Source organism: Siphateles boraxobius, unplaced genomic scaffold (assembly GCF_051911475.1).
Source record: "Siphateles boraxobius isolate OS27281-9 unplaced genomic scaffold, OSU_SipBor_1 66, whole genome shotgun sequence".
In the NCBI taxonomy this organism is placed as follows: Eukaryota; Metazoa; Chordata; class Actinopteri; order Cypriniformes; family Leuciscidae; genus Siphateles; species Siphateles boraxobius.
The window spans coordinates 33566988-33587993 of NW_027509193.1; the positions used below are offsets into that span (position 1 = coordinate 33566988).

At 39.9% G+C, this 21006-nt stretch overlaps 1 protein-coding gene across 12 annotated transcripts in view; it reads left to right on the forward strand.

Annotated features, from left to right (window-relative positions):
• The window catches only part of crebbpb (CREB binding lysine acetyltransferase b), an 88429-nt gene that overhangs the window by 47196 nt on the left and 20227 nt on the right, over window positions 1-21006 (forward strand). For 6 of the 12 annotated variants that reach the window (XM_077213722.1, XM_077213725.1, XM_077213724.1 and 3 more), the window contains exons 3-13: window positions 7447-7608; window positions 8470-8713; window positions 10886-10999; window positions 13469-13699; window positions 14184-14274; window positions 14621-14758; window positions 15143-15208; window positions 16808-16925; window positions 17547-17715; window positions 17821-17883; window positions 18615-18739. In XM_077213722.1, the coding sequence (XP_077069837.1) occupies window positions 7447-7608; window positions 8470-8713; window positions 10886-10999; window positions 13469-13699; window positions 14184-14274; window positions 14621-14758; window positions 15143-15208; window positions 16808-16925; window positions 17547-17715; window positions 17821-17883; window positions 18615-18739 (1521 nt within the window). The remainder of the gene's footprint in view (window positions 1-7446; window positions 7609-8469; window positions 8714-10885; window positions 11000-13468; window positions 13700-14183; window positions 14275-14620; window positions 14759-15142; window positions 15209-16807; window positions 16926-17546; window positions 17716-17820; window positions 17884-18614; window positions 18740-21006) is intronic. The other 6 variants (XM_077213729.1, XM_077213728.1, XM_077213730.1 and 3 more) reach the window with 1 other exon arrangement.

Sequence of the window (21006 nt, forward strand, 5' to 3'; positions counted from 1 at the left end):
TTAATCGAAAAATAATCGAAACCGAAATTCAGAGCCTATAACCGACGTAATTTTACCATGTCGGTTATTTCGTTTTTTTAATCCTATTAATATTTCCGCCCACTGTGTGTTAATGTACTTTCCCCTTAAAACATATTACCGCGTGTGTAGTCACGTAACTCCGCCCCGTCCGGTCTGCGACATTGAAGCAACATGAGCCCCTTTCACACAGCACGTTGATCCCGGGAAATTGCCAGAACAAACACCTTCTGTGTGAACGCAAACACGACCCGGGATGGATGCCAGGTTGGGGACATAGTATCATTGCCGTGTTCAGTCCCGGAACGCGCGCTGTGTGAACAAAAGCCGTAATGAATGCCGTGTCGTAATAATGGCGCTAGGCCGGGATCGTTCGCCAGCGTGAAACGGTTCGTAATGCGCTAGTTTATGATCGAATCAGAGAAAAAAAATGCACAAGCGTGGTTTCTCGAGAGAAATCGGAGCTCATAAGCAAACTATAGACGCCGCTGGGACATGTCACGTGTCTTTGCGGGTTGTGTGTGTCTGTGTGAACGCACTCTCTTGATTCCGGGAAATCACTGGCAGTGTGAATGAACCAACGAACCCGGGTCAAATCCCGGGCCACTTTATCCGTGTATTTTCCGGAATCTCTGTGTGAAAGGGAACTCAAACACTGAGTCAACTCAGCAACAGGAGCCGCTTGTACCAAAGAAACACGCGAAAAAAGAGAGAGACTGACAAACGCCCAGCAACAAGTGCCTCCACTCAACAAAGCAGGTTTCGATAACACAAGAATTTACAAATGCTACACAATATGAAAAGGATTAGTTTTTTTAGTTTTATACAAGTTATATTTTACTTTTAAGATGGCAATATTTACAATAATTTATTTTGTTTACAAAAATAACTATTTTCTACATTTTGAGAAAACTTTCTTTTTACATAACTTAATTAGCCTACTTTTTTATCAGACGTTTTTATTTCAAGCATTGTATGCTTTGTTTGATTCAATTGTTTGAAATATTTAATAAGCATTAAAAGCTATCTGTGTGTTTCCTTATTTTAGAATCACAAAGATAGGATTATGCATTCTTTCATTCAAAAAAATAACCGTGAACATATTTACAGTATAAGCCTTGCCAGTGACACATGAGAAAGATTTTTTTAAAATAATCGTTCAATAATCGTAATCGAGGTAACTTGTTCGATTAATCGCGATTGTGATTTTAGCCAAAATCGTCCAGCCCTATTTCTAATGATTATCAAAACACCAATAGTATAAAATTCCTTTTGTTATATATGTGTAATATTTTGGTCATATTGTTTTTGTTTTAAGTTTTCGGGTGTCAAATAATTCTGTTCTCGCTCACTGGAAATTAAATTTAAAATGACAGCCAATCAGAACAAAAGTACATTTTTAAAATGACCGCAACTGAAATGAGATTTTGGCCCAATAACATACATGAAAATCACTCACCTTTCAGCGAAATTCGCCGTTTTGAAACCAAAATAGGTGACCTACGTGAATCGTGTAGATTCGATGATAAAATGTTTAGAGGGGGGGGGGGTATAATTTGAAATAGAATTAAATATTTAAGTAATTCAATTCAAGTTCACGTAAACTTTTCCGTCCGCTACGGCTGTCAGTCATTCTCCTTTCAGCAAAAATGGAACGCGTCGCGTTCGGTTACGACAGTCAACGATGAAATTCTCTCCAAGATGATTCAATGTTACTATTATTATACTTTATCTGTAGATAAAGGTCTACGGTTTCGCATAAAATGACTATCTTGCTGGACTGTATTGCTGTACCTTAATCATGTTCGTTTCTACCGTGTGTCTGTTAGATCACAACACTGGAGAGCACTATAATTCTGCACGCGCACAGTAACTGAAATTTAAAACTGTTAAAAGAAAAGGCTCAATAAACGATTGCATAGATGGATACTGTATAATACACTATGCGCATCGATATGCCTTTCCTTTGTGCTTTGAACTTTTCAATGCGGACTCGAAGAGCTGCGCGCTGTGACTACGTGTTGCTTTAAGCGCATCATTCTGCGCTCGGGATGCGCTTAATCACTTTGTGCCGCACTGTAAGGAGTCTTTCATAATCATATCATAATACTTTTGCGCAATGAAAGATTATTAATAGCCTTTTTTGTTCTGTTCTGTCCAATCTATCATATGTTGCTGCCTCATTAAACAGCTGTGCTATACATTTAAAAAATGTCTTAATTTTATAGTAGACTATATATATATATATATATATATATATAATAATTGATCTTTCTGATTTTTATTTATGTTTTTCATGAATGTATTTTACAACAATACAAAGAGCAATGTGTAACGTTTTACCAGATTTAGTACTACACTTATTGTCTCTTTGTTCCCCAATAAATGTTTTTTTTTTCACTAAATGTTCAGATTTCATACAATTATTGTTTTTCTAGACTACATTTTACTGAGTTATCCACTAATCTAGTTTATAATATAATTTTTGTCATAGGTTACGATCATATTTTTATTTTCTTTATTTTTTTCTTTATAATGAAGTTGTCTGTATTAAGTAGATTGTGTTTAACACACAAAAGAGTGATTATCAGTTCAACACGCAGAGTTATAGAAATTCTACTTGATTAAAAAAAAACTGCGCTGGTATTGGATCGGTATCGGTCGATACTCCGAATTTTTGGTATCGTATTGGATCGGTTCAGAAAAAATGGTATCGGGACATCCCTAATATTTTCTGGTAGGCTATATCTAAGTTACCCAGGAGCTCTGTTGACATAGGCTTAGCTTGATGAATTGAGTCGTTGAACACAGCAGGAGAGAACGCAACGTTAGCCAGCTAGCTAAAGCTCCGGTGGAAAATTATTAGCTAACGCTACGGAGGCCATAATATATTTGACTCATGGCTGAATTTAAGTTTCTCCAGCTCTCCCCAGGTTGGCAAAAAATGCATCTCAAAATGCATCAGATTGATGCTTTAAAATATGGAATATTTAAAATTTTGCATGCCCCCTGACCCCCCTGGAGGGTTAATATCCTTCTCACCTTTTTCAATCCTGACCCGTTTTCATGCCTGCAATAAGATTTAAATTGTGTTGATTTAAAAAGCAAAAAAATTAAAAGCCAAATGACCAATAAAATTGCTGCTTGTAGTTAAGGCTTGTTAGAAAAGCCAGATTAATGTGGAAGAGGATTTATGGCTTGCTATTTTAATGGCGTCACGGAGCGTGTTGGAGTGAAAGAGAGCGAGTGGCAGCAGAGATGTGCGTTGCTCAGGACAGGGAGTTCCTCAGCGTGGCACGTTCAGCAGTGGCGTGTGTATGTGTGTGCGGCGCTAATGGCTGCAGGCTTGCATTAGTGACGGTGGGGGAAGGGCTGGTTTACACACGCCGCTGGACGAGCTCTGATCTGACGCTCTGCTGCAGAACCGTGCTGGGAAAAGTGGTGTAAATAACTAATGCAGATGTTCATCTACTTGAACAGTTCATGGTTTATTTTTATAAAAAAAAATTGCATTAAATGATGGTAAATGGCACAATTTAAAGTTGGCATGAGAAGTACATTTACCTTGTCTATTTTCTAAATACACATATTAGATCTTATTGTGAATAATTCATCTGTTCGCTTTCAAAATTAGCTCCAAATGGGGGCGGCAATTGCTTGAATGGTGGGTTCATTTATTGTTTAAACACATCAATAAAACAGTAAAATGGCAAACTCGCTTAAATAGGTGTTTTCGAATTGAAAACAAATCTTCCGCCATCGTCTTGTGAGTGAGGTGAAATCTGACTCTTGTTGCTGATCTGTTCTGCAACTCGTTCGGCTCACGTTGCATTATAGTCTTTGATTGAGCAGACACGTTCAGTTCTTTAAGTTTCTGTTCTCTAACTGAACTAAATAATTTTTTTTACTATAAAAAAATAATCAAAACGACGGTGGGGGCAGTGGACATTTGAACCGGTGTAACACAGACTATCGCAGCAAACCTGTCACATTTGATTGTTAAAAGATTAAAACAACTACTATACAACTACTTTTTCATAAGCTGTGAGCCATAATCATCAAAATTATAACTTTTGCACGGTATTCAAATTTTTTGAGCTTCACCTGTTTGTCGAATTTAACATGAGTTTTGCCACAGGCTTGACGTCCCATCGCCTAGAACGTTTCTGAATGCTTTTTCAAGTGCCTCCATACTTGGAAAACCCCAGGGTAAAGTACTTTTAAACAGGAAATAATGGAATATTTACGTACGCGGGTCTATTCGCATTGGATTAGTAGTAACTGGGGTAATTTTTCCAGACCTTTGTACAGGAGGTAAAAGTTGCCGTAATCTTTACTGACAAAGTCCATAATGATTACTGAGATGGTATATTCGGACGGGACTAAAAATCACTGAGAAGCTCTGGTAATAATTACTTTACCCCACCTCTCCATGTTAAACTAATTCCGTCCGAATAGGGCTTTAGACAACTATTCATCAGCATGCATTGATTAATCCCATGTTGTAGCAAAAAAAGGTGCGAAAAGTGAGACCAACTTCAGAAAGTCATTCGCACCAGCGCGACCAGTGTGAAGAATGAGCCTAGAGCCCTGCTAAAATTAAAATTCTTTCATTATTTACTCGCCCTTTTGTCATTCCAAACCTGTAAGACTTTCGGTCATCTTCTGCACACAAATTAAGATATTTTGATGAAATCTGAGAGATTTCTGTCTCTTCATTGACAGGTACGCAAGTACCACTTTGACGCTTCATAAAGTTCATTAAGAGATCGTAAAACTTATCCATAACAATCAGCTGGTTTAGTCCAGATTTTCTAAAGTGACACGATCGCTTTAAATGGTCATACAATCATGGTTTCCACAAAAATATGAAGCAGTACAGCTGTTTTCAACATTGATAATAATAAGAAATGTTTCTTGAGCATCAAATCATCATATTCAGGGCTCCAGACTGCGACCAATTTTTCCTGATGGTGCGACCAAATATTTATTTAGGTCGCGCTTAGGGCTGGGTATCGTAACAAAATCAAGCAACAAAAATGAAGCTTGTGCAAAGCACTGGCAAAAGTAGCTTAATGATTATGGATGTGTCGGAAAACGATAGCAAGGAGATATTTTAATTGTTTATTAATGAACAAGTGGTTACTATTTGTTGGCTGCAAAGATGATTATTGCGAATTTGCGATGCTGACTCGTCATTCCTGCAGTAGTGAACGAGCGCACGCGCGCCTATATGGATTAGGTAATCAAACTATTTATTTCTAATTGTTTCGTTTAAAAGTAGACATATTTTGAACATATATAGAACCATTTCTCATGTCTGTGAGGCAAGTATCCTATACGCTGAGTTTTGGTTTATATGTGACGCGCTCCAGTTCTTGTAGTCGAAGGCGGATAAACTTTCTACTCTTGAGTGTATTCTGTGCGCTTTTAAGTGTAGATTTACCGTGTTACCGGTCTTGGCAGCAATTATCTTGTCGAAAATATTGCATCGTGTGCTTATGGCATCGAGGCGGGTACATAGGTAGGCCTACACTTTTGATCATTTCCACATATTTTCTATCTATCTGGGTTGGACGCTTACACACACACACACACACACACACAGTGCGACTATACAGCACTACAGCCTCAATTGCGACGAGGCACGTCTCTGGGCAGCCGCGTAAACTAGTGTTTTTCCGCCACAGCCAATCATGCTGCATGTTTATTGTTTCACTGACGTTGACGAGATTAACCACTTAGGTACCGAAACTTGGTACAGAAAAACAAGACATGTTTCGATACTCGGTAGTATCTAGGCAATTCGGTCGGTACCTAAAAAGTACTGAACTCGGTACCCAGCCCTAGTCGCACTGGCGCGACCACAACGTTGCTGAGCAGCAATTGCAAACAAAATGAAAGCGGAACGAAAATGCGCTACTCACTTCATGGACCGTTTATTAGTTCGGACCAATAATAGAGAGCGCAGGCCCCCGAACTTGCCAGTCGCGGGCCGATCTCGATCACGCGACACTAACTAGGAGATCCAGTGAAGAAATCCATTGACTTCGCCTCAGAATTAATAACATCATCGCTGCGAGATCCAGTGAAAAACACTCCGATTCGGCACAGAGTTCTCAGTTATAAACCATAGATCAGCGCTGACGTGCAAACCAGGAGAAACACTTATAGAAGGCTTTCCGTTCACAAATCAGCAACATTCACCATGGATTTATGCTAATGTAGTAACTCTAAACATAACTATGGTATTGTGACAGAAATAGTCAAACGCTTACAAGTACTACACATCTTTTTCCAGCACTTCAAAACTGTAATATCATATATAAATGTTTTTTAATGTGATGACCAACACATTTTTTTGTTCATCCTTCAGATTGTCCTTAAAACTAAAAATGTTAAGATGTAGGAAAACTCATATTTATACACTTATTTATAAATTACCATTGTAAACAGTAGGATGCTTATTGGCCATTTTCACTCCCTGATATACATTTCCTCACTCGTTTTGCTTTTTAATTAATATTAAGACATTATGAAAGATAATAATTTCTATCTGCACACTAAATTAAGCTCAGTGCTTTATTGTAGGCCCCAGTGCTACCAGATATGTGTTGTAGAACTCAGTGTCTCAGTGCTGCGGCCCTCAGATGTTAGTCTGGAGCCCTGTGAACTTAAAATAAAACTGCACATTGTAATATCTGTATGTTAAGTCTATTATTAAAGAATTTGTCCGTATTAGTTTTTTTGGGGAAAATTTGAATAATTGCATTGCAAGCTGATTTAATGTGCCCCTACATTTTCTGCTTGCGCTCCTAAAATTTTCAGTCAGGGGCTACAGAGCTCCTAGTAAAAAAAGTTAGTCTGAAGCCCTGATATTAGAATGATTTCTGAAGGATCATGTGACACTGAAGACTGGAGTAATTCAGCTTTGATCACAGGAATAAATTACGTTTTGAAATCTATTACAATAGAGAACTATTACACAATATTAATGTTCTTTTTTATATTACTGACTCCAAACTTTTGAACGGTAGTATATAAATTCTGTATATTGCGTCATCAGTGAATCTTTAATTTGGTGTTTTTATAAAGAGCCGGCGCTTTCTTGTTCTCAAGCTCTGCTACACTGAAAGACAAAACTGTATCCACTTCTCGTATGCGAGCAGACGGATGTCACTGAGCAGCTGATGACAGTATCTTTTAGTACACTCTTTGACCTATGAACGTTTGGCTCGACAGCGTCTACGCTACACTGGCAGAGAGCTGAACCTTGTGCCTGCAAAATGCTCTCTATGAATTTAAACTGAAAGGCTACAGTGAAAGCTGTTTTGGGGCACATTTGCGCCGTTTCTTGAACATTGGGTGAAGTGCATGAGGACTAGTGAGGTTTATTGATGCTAAAGCTCTTTTTTTTCCCCTCCATAGATGGGCCTTGCAACCCCTAATGGCCCATTCGGGCAGCAGTATGCACAGGGTTCGGTCCAGCAGATGTCCAGCGCTGGATTAAACGCTCAGATCCAGAACAAGGCAGCTCTCCCCAACAGCCTCCAGCCCACCCTGAAGGGTGCTTCCAGCGTGCCAAATCTGGTGAGTAACCCCCCAGAGCGGGCTCTGGTTCAGTCCACAACACTTCAGGGCTCTTGTCTCTGCGTCACGCATCTATTTAGCAGCTAATTATTCTTTTGGAGAGCTAATTGAAATGCATGTTTACATGCAGCAGAATATGACGTAAAAAGTAAATAAACTGCCGGATTAAGTCTAAAATTGTTGTTGTGCTTGAACATTCAGATCAGAAAACTGACCTAGACTGCTCCAGTATAATGTAATTAGGTTAACAAAGTATTTTGATTTTAATGTTACAATAGATTTCTATTTCAAATAATTTGTCCATTTCTATTTATCAAAGAATGCTGAAAAAAATGTTTCAGCAAAAATATTAAGCCGCACAACTGTTTTTAACATTGATTATAATAAGAAATGTTTCTTGAGCAGCAAATCATCATATTAGATGATTTCTGAAGGATCATGTGACACTGAAGACTGAAGTAATGATGCTGAAAATTCAGCTTTAACATCACAAAAATAAGTGACATTTATAAATGTATTAAAATAGTTATTTTAAATTGCAATGATATTTCACAATAGTACTGTTTTTTAATCCAATAAATACATTAGTGTATATTGTATTACCTTTAAAAGATCTACATAAAAGTAAACTTCTTATAATTTATTGGGGGGGTTCCAGACAATTTACAAATAACATATTAAAATAATTCTTCTGTATTGTTAAGCCAAATAATTCTTATTTCTTTTATATAAAACTTCTGCATTCATGACTACACGTGTTGTATCGGTGTTTTAACTTTAATTGATAAGATTAAGGCGTAAAATAGACTTTACATTATAACAGAAATGGAGCTTCTATCTAATCTAAACTCTTTCCTCCAGCTGCAGCAGCAGGTGTCCTCGGTGGGCATGGTCCCGGGACAGGGGGTGTCGACAGGCCCCACGGCCGACCCGGAGAAGCGCAAACTGATCCAACAGCAGCTGGTCCTGCTGCTTCATGCCCACAAGTGCCAGCGGCGAGAGCAGGCCAACGGAGAGGTGCGCGCATGTGCCCTGCCCCACTGCCGCACCATGAAGAACGTCCTCAACCACATGACCCACTGCCAGGCGGGAAAATCCTGCCAAGGTGAGAGACAGAATGACACCAGATATGTTAATATATGACTAGACTCCAGCAATTTACCCAAGCTCTGAATTTTATAGAACTCTTGGTCTATTATGTAATTTCTGAGTCGATCTGAAAGTGCTTGGGTATTCATCCAACCACATGTCTCTTTGTCCAAAACCATATTTTAGTAATGACTGTACATCTTTGTGTTGTTGAACTGTGTCTGGCTTGCCACTCAAGCTTCATGTAAACATGGGAATTCACTCTTGACTCTTGTGGCCTCACTGTCTAAGTATGTTGGAGTCTGGAACATTTGAAGCCCCTTTTACTCCTTGACGTGATATCATTTGGCCAGAGCGTTTTCTAATGTTGTAAAAAAAAAACTAAATGCATGCAAACACACTTTATTCATCAACTATGTAATATGTCTCTTATTTATTTGTGGTTCTTGCTAAGACAAGCATGACTATTGTTAGAGTGATCTGAAACATATCTAGGGACCTTAATATAAGAAGCTGTTTTTGGCACCCAATCTGGACCCATTCCGCACATTTCCACGGCACAAACAGGGATGGAAAAAAGTTTAAATAATAAGTTTGGCAAAACTAGATTGCTCCCATTTTGATCAATCTCGCTGTCTAGACTGGAAAATGTTGCAAATAGATCCAGCCAATTTGTTTAAAACTTTACTAAAATTAGACCGATCAGGCATAACATTATGACCACTGACAGGTGAAGTGAATAACACTGATTATCTCTTCATCACGGCACCTGTCTGTGGGTGGGATATATTAGGCAGAAAGTGAACATTTAATCATCAAACTTGATGTGTTAGAAGCAGGAAAAACTGGAAAAACTAAGGATTTGAGCGAGTTTGAGGGCCAAATTGTGATGGCTAGACAATTCGGTCAGAGCATCTCCTAAACTACAGCTCTTGTGGGCTGTTCCCAGTCTGCAGTGGTCAGTATCTATCAAAATTGGTCCAAGGAAGGAACAGTGGTGAACCGGCGACAGGGTCATGGGCGGCCAAGGCATGGGGCTGCATAGTATCAGAGTGCCAAAGCGGACCCCTGTCCACCGCAGAAAGCGCCAACGGTGGGAACGTGAGCATCAGAACTGGATCACAGAGCAGTGGAAGAAGGTGGTCTGGTCTGATGAATCATGTTTTCTTGTACATCACATGGATGGCAGGGTACGTGTGCGTCGCTTACCTGGGGAACACATGGCACCAGGATGCCCTGTGGGAAGAAGGCAAGCCGGCAGAGGAAGTTTGATGCTGTGGGCAATGTTCTGCTGGGAAACCTTGGGTCCTGCATCCATGTGGATATTACTTTGACATGTACCACCTACCTAAGCATTGTTGCAGACCATGTACACCCTTTCATGGATACGATATTCCCTGTTGGCTGTGGCCTCTTTCAGCAGGATAATGCGCTCTGCCACAAAGCAAAAAAGGTTCAGGAATGGTTTGAGTAACACAACAATGAGTTTGAGGTGTTGACTTGGCCTCCAACTACCCCAGATCTCAATCCAATCGAGCATCTGTGGGATGTGTTGAACAGCACACACACGCATGCACACAGCCTGGTACGCACACACACTCGAGCTCACACACTTTACATTTTATAAAGAAGTGCGTGCATTTTGTATTACTCGCTTTTGTGTTTCTCAAACACTAGCGCGTGTTGCGTGTATGACATCAGAAACGTCAGTAGGCTAAAATTGATTATGGTCTATTACAAATAAAATGCAACGATTCATTTCAACACCCCTAGTGTCTACTGGTGATGCTGGTATTATCAGTGTTGTCACACGTCGATTAACCGGTGGGAACATTTCCTCACCATCATATACCTAATGTGGATATATTCTAATATCAGAGTTTTCTGAAACTTTAAATGTACACACTTTTTTTCAAACAAAATTTCCCCCTTTCACCCACCAGTGACATTTTTCACCAGTGTGTAGTTTCAGGTATGCAGTAATCAGCCACCTAGTAGTGCAACCAGCAACTGCCAAGACCACTCTAATAACCACATAGCAACACCTTTCAAACATGAATTATTCATATTTCTTCTAGTCATTATTCTTTTCTTTCCTTTTTTTATATCCTTTTAAGTATGTGATTGCTCAGTAGTGTAATTTCTTTGTGGCATAACAGTTTTTATGTTGTTTTGTCCATTTCCACAGTGGCTCACTGCGCCTCCTCTAGACAGATCATCTCGCACTGGAAGAACTGCACCCGGCACGACTGTCCCGTCTGCCTGCCTCTGAAAAACGCCAGCGACAAGAGAAACCAGCAGCGTACGTCTTATTCACATTTAAAAATACTCTACCTGCACTGATACATTCTCTGTATGTCTTTGAGTTTATTTTCCAAGGAGGATTTTGACCATATTTTCAGAGATATACTTCATGGCGCTAAATGTTACGACATTGCATAAACGTCCCACCATCACTGTCATGTGGATTAATTGTTATGGTTATTTACTTGGGTACATTTTCCATAAAGAATGTTTTATGTACATTGCCCATTATGCACAAAGTTGGCCATTCTGAAAGTGGTAAAGCAAAATAATTAGTTTAATGTGTGAACACAGGTTTGTTACTGTACTTACTGCGTGGTTCTCCATCTCATGCTTTGAGAGACCGGGTGCGTTTATATGAGTGCTGCCACCTGTAGGCCATGTGTGCATCTCGGCTGCGCTCTGAGTGTGAAAGCATGAGACCAGCAGCAGATTCCGGCAGGCAGCAGGGCTGTAATCTGACACCGCGGGGGAGGGGCTCCACCCTTCGTTTATCATGGAGGGCGTGACACAGAGAGCTCCCGCTTTCCGATTGGACAAATCGTTTAAATCCCCCTGTAGTAGCAACAGAAGCACGTTCTCTCAGTCTCTCTTGCAGTTCTGCTCTGTGCCGCTGCTCTGTTTTCAAAATGGCTATTCCACTTCAGTCGCTTGTGCTTTCAGTTCAAGTGGAATTACTGCAAAATTGCAAATAGAAAATATTTTTTTTAATGTATACATTTAGATTGTTTTAAATGTTACATTTGCATTTAGCAGTTTATCCAGTCATTTACAAATTATTTATTTATGAAGAACATTTTTTATATTGGGTAACACTTTACAATAAGGTTTATTACTTAACCTCAGTTAACTATCTTACTTAACATGAACTAAGAATGACGGGTACTTGAGCATTTATTAATCTTAGTTATTATTAATTTAAAAAATTACTAATACATTATTAAAATCAATAGTTGTGTTTGTTAGTTTAAGTACATTCTTTAATGCACTGTGAACTAACATGAACAATCAATGAACAGCTGTATTTTTATTAACACTAACAAAGATTAATAAATACTGTAACAAATGTATTGCTCATTGTTAGTTCACGTTATTTAATACATTGGCTAATCTCAACTAATGAACTTTATTGTAAAGTGTTGCCTAATATTGTTTGTTGATATTACAGTGATTTTACCAAGGTTAAAGATGAACTGAACTGAAAAAAATCAACGTTGATAACATGTTGTTTATGACAATTAAAAGTAATTTACATGAAACATTTTAACTAAAAATATCAATATAGCTTTTTTTAAGCAGCACAAAAATTGCGTTTGTTACGCTGGCAATTTCGATGACGTCACTGGCATGGTAGGACCCGCCAAGGTATATAGGCAACAGCTGCAAGTCCTTTATACACACACGAAAATGAGTAATTTTAATGGCATGAGTTACGCATTTGAGCATGTGAGGGACAGGCCAGTAGTATCTGACTACCACCACATGGAGGACGACCAGTTTCAGGCTCCACACATACAGTACAGGATCATTTGGGGGGAAGTGTGTGGGCGCGGGCGCTGCCGGAGCATGGACACTGCACCGGAGTCAATCTGTTGAAGAGAGGGCAACCTGGAACATTTATTGATCGGCAAAAATGCATAACCATGCACCGTTCATTTCCGATGCTGCGCGGTGAGAGAGATGGTTGGAGGTGCCTATGCTATCTCTAAGGGATGTCCGAGCTGAGACGCTGGAGCGCCCCATAAGTAGCTGGTATGTAACAGTGTATTTTACGAATTGGCGACTGGGCTAGGCTAGGCTAACTTATATCCTTTTCTCCAACTGTTAAGCTTAACAGCGTACCGGCAGTTCACTCTTTGGGCGAGGGGGCATTTGGGAAGGATGAATAAGATTCGTTCCCATCCTGTGCAGTGAACTAACGTTACATCTTTTCCCCTCAGCTGAATATTAAGGATTCTAGTATGCGTTGGACTTGTAGCTAAATAAAACATTTGATTTCAGACGCTTCATGTACTCTATGACGTTTTCAACACATCTGTCTCTCGTACCTAGGATTAAACACTAGAAATCACGACTAGAATAATTTTGTTGACAAGGCAGGGGGTAGAGAGAAGCTAGCTCTGCTAGTGTTGGTTGGCAACGGAGTAGCCTACCATGCCAGTGACGTAGTCGAATGTTGAAATCCAACATGGCGGCACCCGTGTAACAACAACAACATTTTCAACGTACCATTTTATCCTTTTTAACAAATTCTGCCATTTTAATAATTGTACCAATGAGAATAAATAAAATGCATCTGTTATATCAAATTTTTTCAAATTTCAGTTCAGTTCATCTTTAAGGGTTGTTAGGCCTAATCTGAAGCGGCAACTTGCATGATATGAAAAAAATATCCAATTTTAGTACTATTATAAAGGTTTAATGTAAATATTTGAATTTAACAAATGTGTTTCTGTGGTATTTGCAGCAATGCTGAGCTCCCCTAACACTCGCATGCAGGCTCCTCTGGGCCCCGTGGGCACGAGTCAACCCGCTGCACCCGCCATAAGCAGCGGCACACACATAGACCCCAGCTCTATGCAGAGGGCGTACGCAGCACTCGGGCTCCCGTACGGAAACCAGCCGGCTGCGCAGACGCAGGTCGCAGGACAGCAGCCCACGCAGACCCAGCAGCAGATGCGCTCCATGACTGTTTTAGGTATCAACTTCTGAGGAAATCTGAAATGTTACGCGTGATTGAGTGTGTGGTATTTGAGGAAAAGCGGAATATTCTGAACGATTCAATGTTCTATGTTCATTATTAACCTTGAAAGTTGCTGTCATTCTGTAACTTCATCTTGCATAATTTTAAATACGTTGAGTCATTTACTAAACATGCACACAAATGCAATCAGATCTTTATATTTTATTGCATAATTACAATTTCTGAATGCAATTTATCAAACACTTTCAAAGATGCACACAAGTGCAACATCATTTTGCTGAATGTTGTTCATCTAATACCTTATTAATGATGGGAAAAAATAAAGTGGAAAAACAAAAACTGGTATATAAAGTTAATCTTGGTCTATAAGCGATACATTTTTGTTGCATCTGGTGCCAGTATGCTTTGAAACTCCATGCTGCTCATCATGTGGTGTATTCGTGTGTAACCCCTGTCTGGTTTCCCACAACATCTTCAGGCACTAACCAGATGAACATCGGCGGTAACGGTATGGCCGATCAGACGAACCTTCACACTGATTCCTCTCTCCCCTCATCCCTCAACAGCAAGTGAGTCTTTTCACCTTTCATCCCTCGCCTTTAACCTCTCACACACACTGCAGAGCCGGAAATGTTCATCTGTAGCGTACAGCAATGTAGGAGAGCAAACGGCGTCAATGTGGAATGATTTGTACTGCTGTTCTGTGGCTATAATGGGTTGTAATGTCTGAAACTTGAAGGAAATCTGAGACGATAAAAGGGAAGAATATTTTTTTAATTGTTTTAAAACTTACATGCCAGGTTCTTTGTCAGATTTTTGTCAAATAATGCACCCTGTTATGTAGAAAAATCTTGAAACATCAAGTTTTTGGGAAGTGAGGTTCTGAAAACTAATGTTGTAATCCGGCTGGCACAGTCAGATGATGTCAGACGGGTCTAACATGGGCGGCGCTGGGAACCTGCCCACAGCTGCACCGCTGTCAATGCCCGGCATGAAGAAGCCCTGGCACGAGCACGTCACTCAGGACTTGAGGAATCACCTAGTGCACAAGCTGTGAGTTGGAGAAATCATATTTCACATTTTCACTCACCAGCCAATTTGGCTTCTTAAGTTGCCAGCCATTCAGAACTTCTAATAGCCAAAACAAAAATATCAGATATAAACCAGCTTAGATTGAAATATATTTATTATTAAATCCGATTCTAAATCATTGTTTTGCTTTCAGCTTCACGACAGTCAATCACTGTTTGCAGATATCATTCAAATAAAATAAAATGGAAATAAAACAAAATTCTCTGTGACTTCTCTTATGATTGGCATGAGTTTACCTGCCCGTAGCAATAAAGACGCTAGGGCGCTTTTTGCCCAAAAGTCTTGGACATGCGGCATTTATGAGAACAGGCCTCTATAAAAAGTGGCCTCTTAATTGTCTCCTAGGGCTCTGGCGGAGCGTTTACCAGTCGCACAGCAGACGGGAAGCGCCGCGCTGCGGACATCTCAAAGGCAGGCTTATCGCACACCGGTCACGTCATTCTGTACTCGCGTTCTCAAGTTCAAGGGTGCAGTCCAAAACAGTGAATCTAATCACAATACAGGCAAAAGTTCACTTCAAGAATAAACAAAGTGGCATCAATGAGTTTGAATCAAGGTATCTGAAGAAAAAAAAAAACAGCGCAAACTAGGGGTGTAACGATACACTCGTCACGATTTGATACAAACTGCGATACCGAACTCACTTATGCTTATCGTGATATTTAAGCCAAAATCGTTTTTTTTATTATTATTATTATTAAACTAATATTATTGTTGTAATATTATTCTCAGGACTCACAAATATTGTCCCATTGCATTATTATACATTATATTCAACATTATGTATAGTAGTTTAATGTGTTAATGTCACTGAAAAAAATGTTTCTCACGTAGTATTCATGCTTTCAATACAGGCATCCGTTGGATATGACAAGCCGTACTCGCTATTTCCCGCCTTTCCTGCTATTAATGCACTATACATATAAGAATAAACCATCTAAAACACTTTGAATAATCATACTACTAAAACTAAATGTAATATGGTGATTTGAAAGCGCTTTCATTTTGAGAAAAGCATGTCAAAATGACTATTCCCAAACTAGTTCATCCAAAAAATGTAATTCTGCATTTACTCACTCTAATGTTGTTATTGCGCGTTACGCAAGCATCTAAACATTCACAGTATGCTCGTTGTTGTAAATCTGTTCATCACATAAAGCCATTGTGTCTCTTTGAAGACTTGGATTTGGATTGATTATTTTTACGATGCCTTTGATTTTGTTGGATTTTTTTAAATTTTAGAGGAATGGACTTTAAATGGAGGAACAGAAATATCTCAGGTTTCATAAAAATATCTTCATTTGTGTTTGGCAGTTGAATGAAAAAATTATAGGTTGACACGAGTGTGAGTATTTGATGACAGATTTTACATTTTTGGGTGAATTACAGCTTATAAATTTAGTTGAGCTTAGCCTTGGATAAAAGTAACTCTATCGCGAATCATGTCTCGATATAACGATGTATCGTTACACCTCTAGCGCAAACGGAAAGAGAGAGTGCGATCTATATAATTTCTCTATATGAAGCATATTTATTCAAGCCACAAAAACAAACCCGTTTCTGAAAAATGCACAATACACATCACCTAGGGTCAAGTCAGTTCGCACATGCTTGTCCTTAATCGTTGTATTCTAATGGAAAACTATGGTGTCGTTCGGCATGATTTTTGAACAGCCGGAGTCATAGTTGGGCGCCGCTGTTGTGCGTCTGCGTACGGTCATAGAAAACAATGCGTTCGAATTTAATACATTTTTCTCTCATTGTGCGACCCTCTTTATGCGTTGTTTTGAGGCTCCGTTTAGGGGAAGGGCTCTGATAGCAATGGCATGCAAAGTGATCGAACATAATTAATGAATCATAATTGCCGAATTGGCTAATGTGTTGAAATGTGTTACACGCCACAGTGGATTTTCACTCGCATTTGGCGGGTGTCACTTTCAAACCCTGTTCACAATCATGATTTGCCAAGGGCAGTTCTCTTAACACTGTATTCTTTTAACACCCCTACAGAGTTCAAGCCATATTCCCGACGCCTGACCCTGCAGCACTGAAGGACAGACGCATGGACAACTTGGTCGCTTACGCGCGTAAGGTTGAAGGGGACATGTATGAGTCAGCCAACAGCAGGGTAAAGTACCTGAACTATCGTGCTACATTTGAACTTTCCTCCAATATGGTGTGTGTGGCTGTAAGGCTGTGTGTCCACCAAAGCGTTTTTTTCACGCAGCTGGCGTATATTTCCAATTGTTTTCAATGGGAGCGCCTCGTTTTTAGAACGCCATGAGCGTAACGAGGCGCTGAGCGTGTATTTAACACTCAAGCGCTGAGTGCCCGGGCGTTTTTTACTGCTCACCGAGAGTTGAAAAATTTTCAACTTTGGGTAAAACGCAGCGCTCATCTCTGTCACTTTTTACCCAGTCGTCCAATCACAGTGGAGGAGGGGCGGGACAAATACCACACCGACCAACTGTCACAACATTCTTTCTGTACAACGACGTCAACCAGCAGAGCTAAACGAACAAAATGTTAGTATGAAACAAGTAATCTGCGAAATCAGTTACAAGTAATCTGTGCTGCGGATATTCTGTATCATAGCAACGAATCGTCTCACCACGAATCGCGCCCACAGCTAGGCGTTTTCAGCAGAGTGTCTAGCGTTTTCAGCTGGCTAAAACACTTTGGTGGAGACACGGCCTAAGAAGGCACCAGGTGGTCCATGTATTAATATATTGTAAAATCTTGTGGTCAGGATGAGTATTACCACTTTCTGGCTGAGAAGATCTATAAGATCCAGAAGGAGCTGGAGGAGAAGAGAAAGTCCAGGCTGTCAAAGCCACAAATGGGCGCTCAGGGTCCTCAGCAGCCTGGCCTTCCTCAGCCCAACGCTATGGGTCCTGCACAAGCCATCCGGCCACCAAGTTAGTGGCTTTGCTTTTTTAATGCTCTGATCTTCTGGATGTTAAATGTTCCCTGGCTGCTTTCTTGATGTGTTCAGCTGCTCAAAAGAATCCTTATTTCCTCAGATGGACCTGTCCCTATGTCCAATGTGCCAAATCAGTTGATGGCCCGGATGCAGGTTCCTCAAGGTATAGTTTATCTTTATGTATACATGTATACACTTCCTTTCAAAAGTTAGCAAGTTTTTAGTTGTTTTTGGAAGAAGACCATTTTGCTCACCAAAATGGCATTTATTTGATCAAACATACAGTAAAACAGTAATGTGAAATATTTTTACAATTTAAAATAACTGTTTTCTATGTGAATATATTGTCAAATGTAATTTATTTCTGTGATCAAAGCTGAATTTTCAGCATCATTACTCCAGTGTTCAGTGTCACATGATCCTTCAGAAATCATTCTAATATGCTGATTTTTCTGATTTCTGATTATTATATTTAATAATACTATATCGTCTACCCGATTCCTTTTTGCTTTGTTTTGAATAGTATCAAAATTTCTCTTATTTACAATCTTAGCACACGTTCTGGGTCTTTTTGTCCCCTTTTTTTACATATTTTGTCAATATGTAATAACTTGCTACATCTCTAAAGCTGCAGACTTTCTGAAATTTTGCCAAAAAGCGAACACATTGGCAGTCAAACTTAATGTAATAAAAGTTATGTCAATAATAGCAAATAATGGTAGATTTTAGAAGATTTTGACTCTGAAATAAAATAGGTTGTGAATGCCATTTCGTGTTGACTTGGGAAGAAGAAAAGCAGTCAGACTGGTCATACTGGTAGTGCAGGAATTACTCAAAAGCTTTAATCCCCCTTTTATCAACTTTTTAATGTGTTTTTCCCATCATGCTCTGCAGGAATGGGCCAGTTCAACCCCGTGACCATGCAGAACGTGCAGATGTCCCAATCGCCGGTGGGAGCTCCTCGCGCAGCATCCCCTATGACCCACCCCCCTCAGATGGGCATGGGTAACGTTCCAGCGGTGAGCATTACCAAAGACTATAGAATAACACAAGACACGCGTCACTCGTATTGTTTTAAATGGGGAAAAGTGCAACGCTCAGATGGCGGAATAAATCCCGCCTTCTAAATAAGAACCAATTTTCTAAATAAGAGTCGATTGGTAAAGTCACTGCGTCACTGCAGCTGTCGTTAGAAGCGCCGGTTCCTATAGAAACAATCAGAAGCGCGCTTTCACTGCGCATGTGAATTATATTGATCCAGCATGAAAAATTTAATTTTCTTTCATGATTTGAGCGTTTAGAAACTAAATTTATGAGACAGTTTTTGTCAGATATCATTGGTGATTTCAAATATGAAATTGAATCGTTAGCTTGGCGAACAATTTGATGTTTCCCCATTCAAAAGAGACCCGAGAGGCATTTTAAAGATGTCCTCCGAGTTAATTTACTTGTCTTATAGGGACTTTAGCATTACTTTACAGTGTGTTGAAACTAGTGAGCTGCCTGGTTGTCTACCCAGATGTTACCTCAAAAAACGGCTGATTTAGAATGTTCTACATAAGCAACAAGACACGACTCACAAATTGATTCCAATAACATTTGCATTTAACATGTCGCTAAGCTAACAGCTTTATACTCATGAGAGTGCAACAATTAGATGCTGGAAGTAAAAATCCCATTAATTTTCTCCATGGGGAATAGATTTTTAACATTAACTTATAAACAGTAAATCAGTGGAATATTCTCTTCTGTACTATTTAAAGGGTCACTCCACCCATTTCAACATTAATCTTTATTGAAAGTGGGTTATATATGTAGTCGAAATGTAAAAGAAATTTTGAATTTGGTGCCCTCTTGACCGAGAAAAGACAGAAAATAACTTTGGGGCGCATTTGTATGTAAGACAACAACTCCCACAATGCAGCTCCGCAAGCCACAGCTCCGCAAACCACTCCCACTAATCCAGAACAGCGCAAACATCAGAGAAATCACTCTTCCGTCTACAAGAAGGCTAGCTGCCAAATGAGTTTGAAATTCATTTCACAAAAAATGTCTAGTTAGTTGGCTGTGGCGAGCAGGACGAGGGCGAGGGACGTGAGAGGACGACGCGAGTGATAATGAATGACACCTGTGCAGCGGTCTCATATCTCTCACGGAGGAGCGGAAGCACAAAAGGAACAGGCCTGATTTTATATTTTGTTTCTGTTGTGTGTGGCCAGCTCAGCTGGCTTATACTTTTGTTTTGTATTTGTTTATTTTACTATTAAAACGTTCAAATGTTCGCCGGTTCCAGCCTCCTTCTTCCCACAACAACGAACCCCGTTACATTGGCAAACTCATTAGTGAATTACTCGTTTGTATTTCTTTCTATATGGTGAATTATTGCATGATACCTGGATGTTCAGTCAGGCGAAACTAGGATGGTTCACATCACAACACAAACGTCCGTGTGGTCGTCTGATTCAGAGATTTCGTCCAGGAGAAATTGCGATCGTTGAAATTCTCTGCAGCAGACGGACTCTATCTGTGTCCGTAGCGCACAGCGAGAGCACACGCACCAGCAGCCCGCCTCAGCTCGACCCAGTCCGGGCTCCTCGTCCGCGACAGGCAGCCGCCTCCTGATCCTCCATCAGCCTCAGCTGCTCTTCACTATATTGCAGCTCGTAAAGATAGCCACGAACAGCGGATTCGAGCAGCAGAATTTCAAAATCCTCTATTCCATATCATGTTTAGTTTCTTCCGTCATTGTCGTAACTTCCTATATCCACAGCGCTTGTTAGCTTAGCTTATAAACAAGATGGCTGATATTGCTTTCAGTATCTGCAAGTGAAGTCCCACCCACTGATCTGTGATAGCTCTGTTAGCGCATTAGGCACAACCCCCTATGGGCGGGTTTGAAAGGGTGGGAATTTGTGCTTGTAGTCTATACAGAAATCCCCCCTTTTACACTTCCTCCTACAATGACGTCAAATGACGATTTTTGCGTCATTGTAGGAGGAAGTGAAAAAGGTAAATAGTAGATTTCTCTCGTCTCAGGGGAAAATGAAAGAATGTTGCACGACCATTCAATAGTATGACTGGTTGTCTAACAATGGACCTCTTAATGCAAATGGGTGGAGTGGCCCTTTAAACATATATAAATCTTGGTTAATACTATTCCCTGGTGTTAACCTGGTGTTTCGTACATTACCCATGATTCTTAAAAAAAAAAGGTCTTTTTTTTCTTCTTTTTTTAGAGCAAATTGCACCAAAAGATTTCTCTTGTGTCCATCCACTCCCATATCCC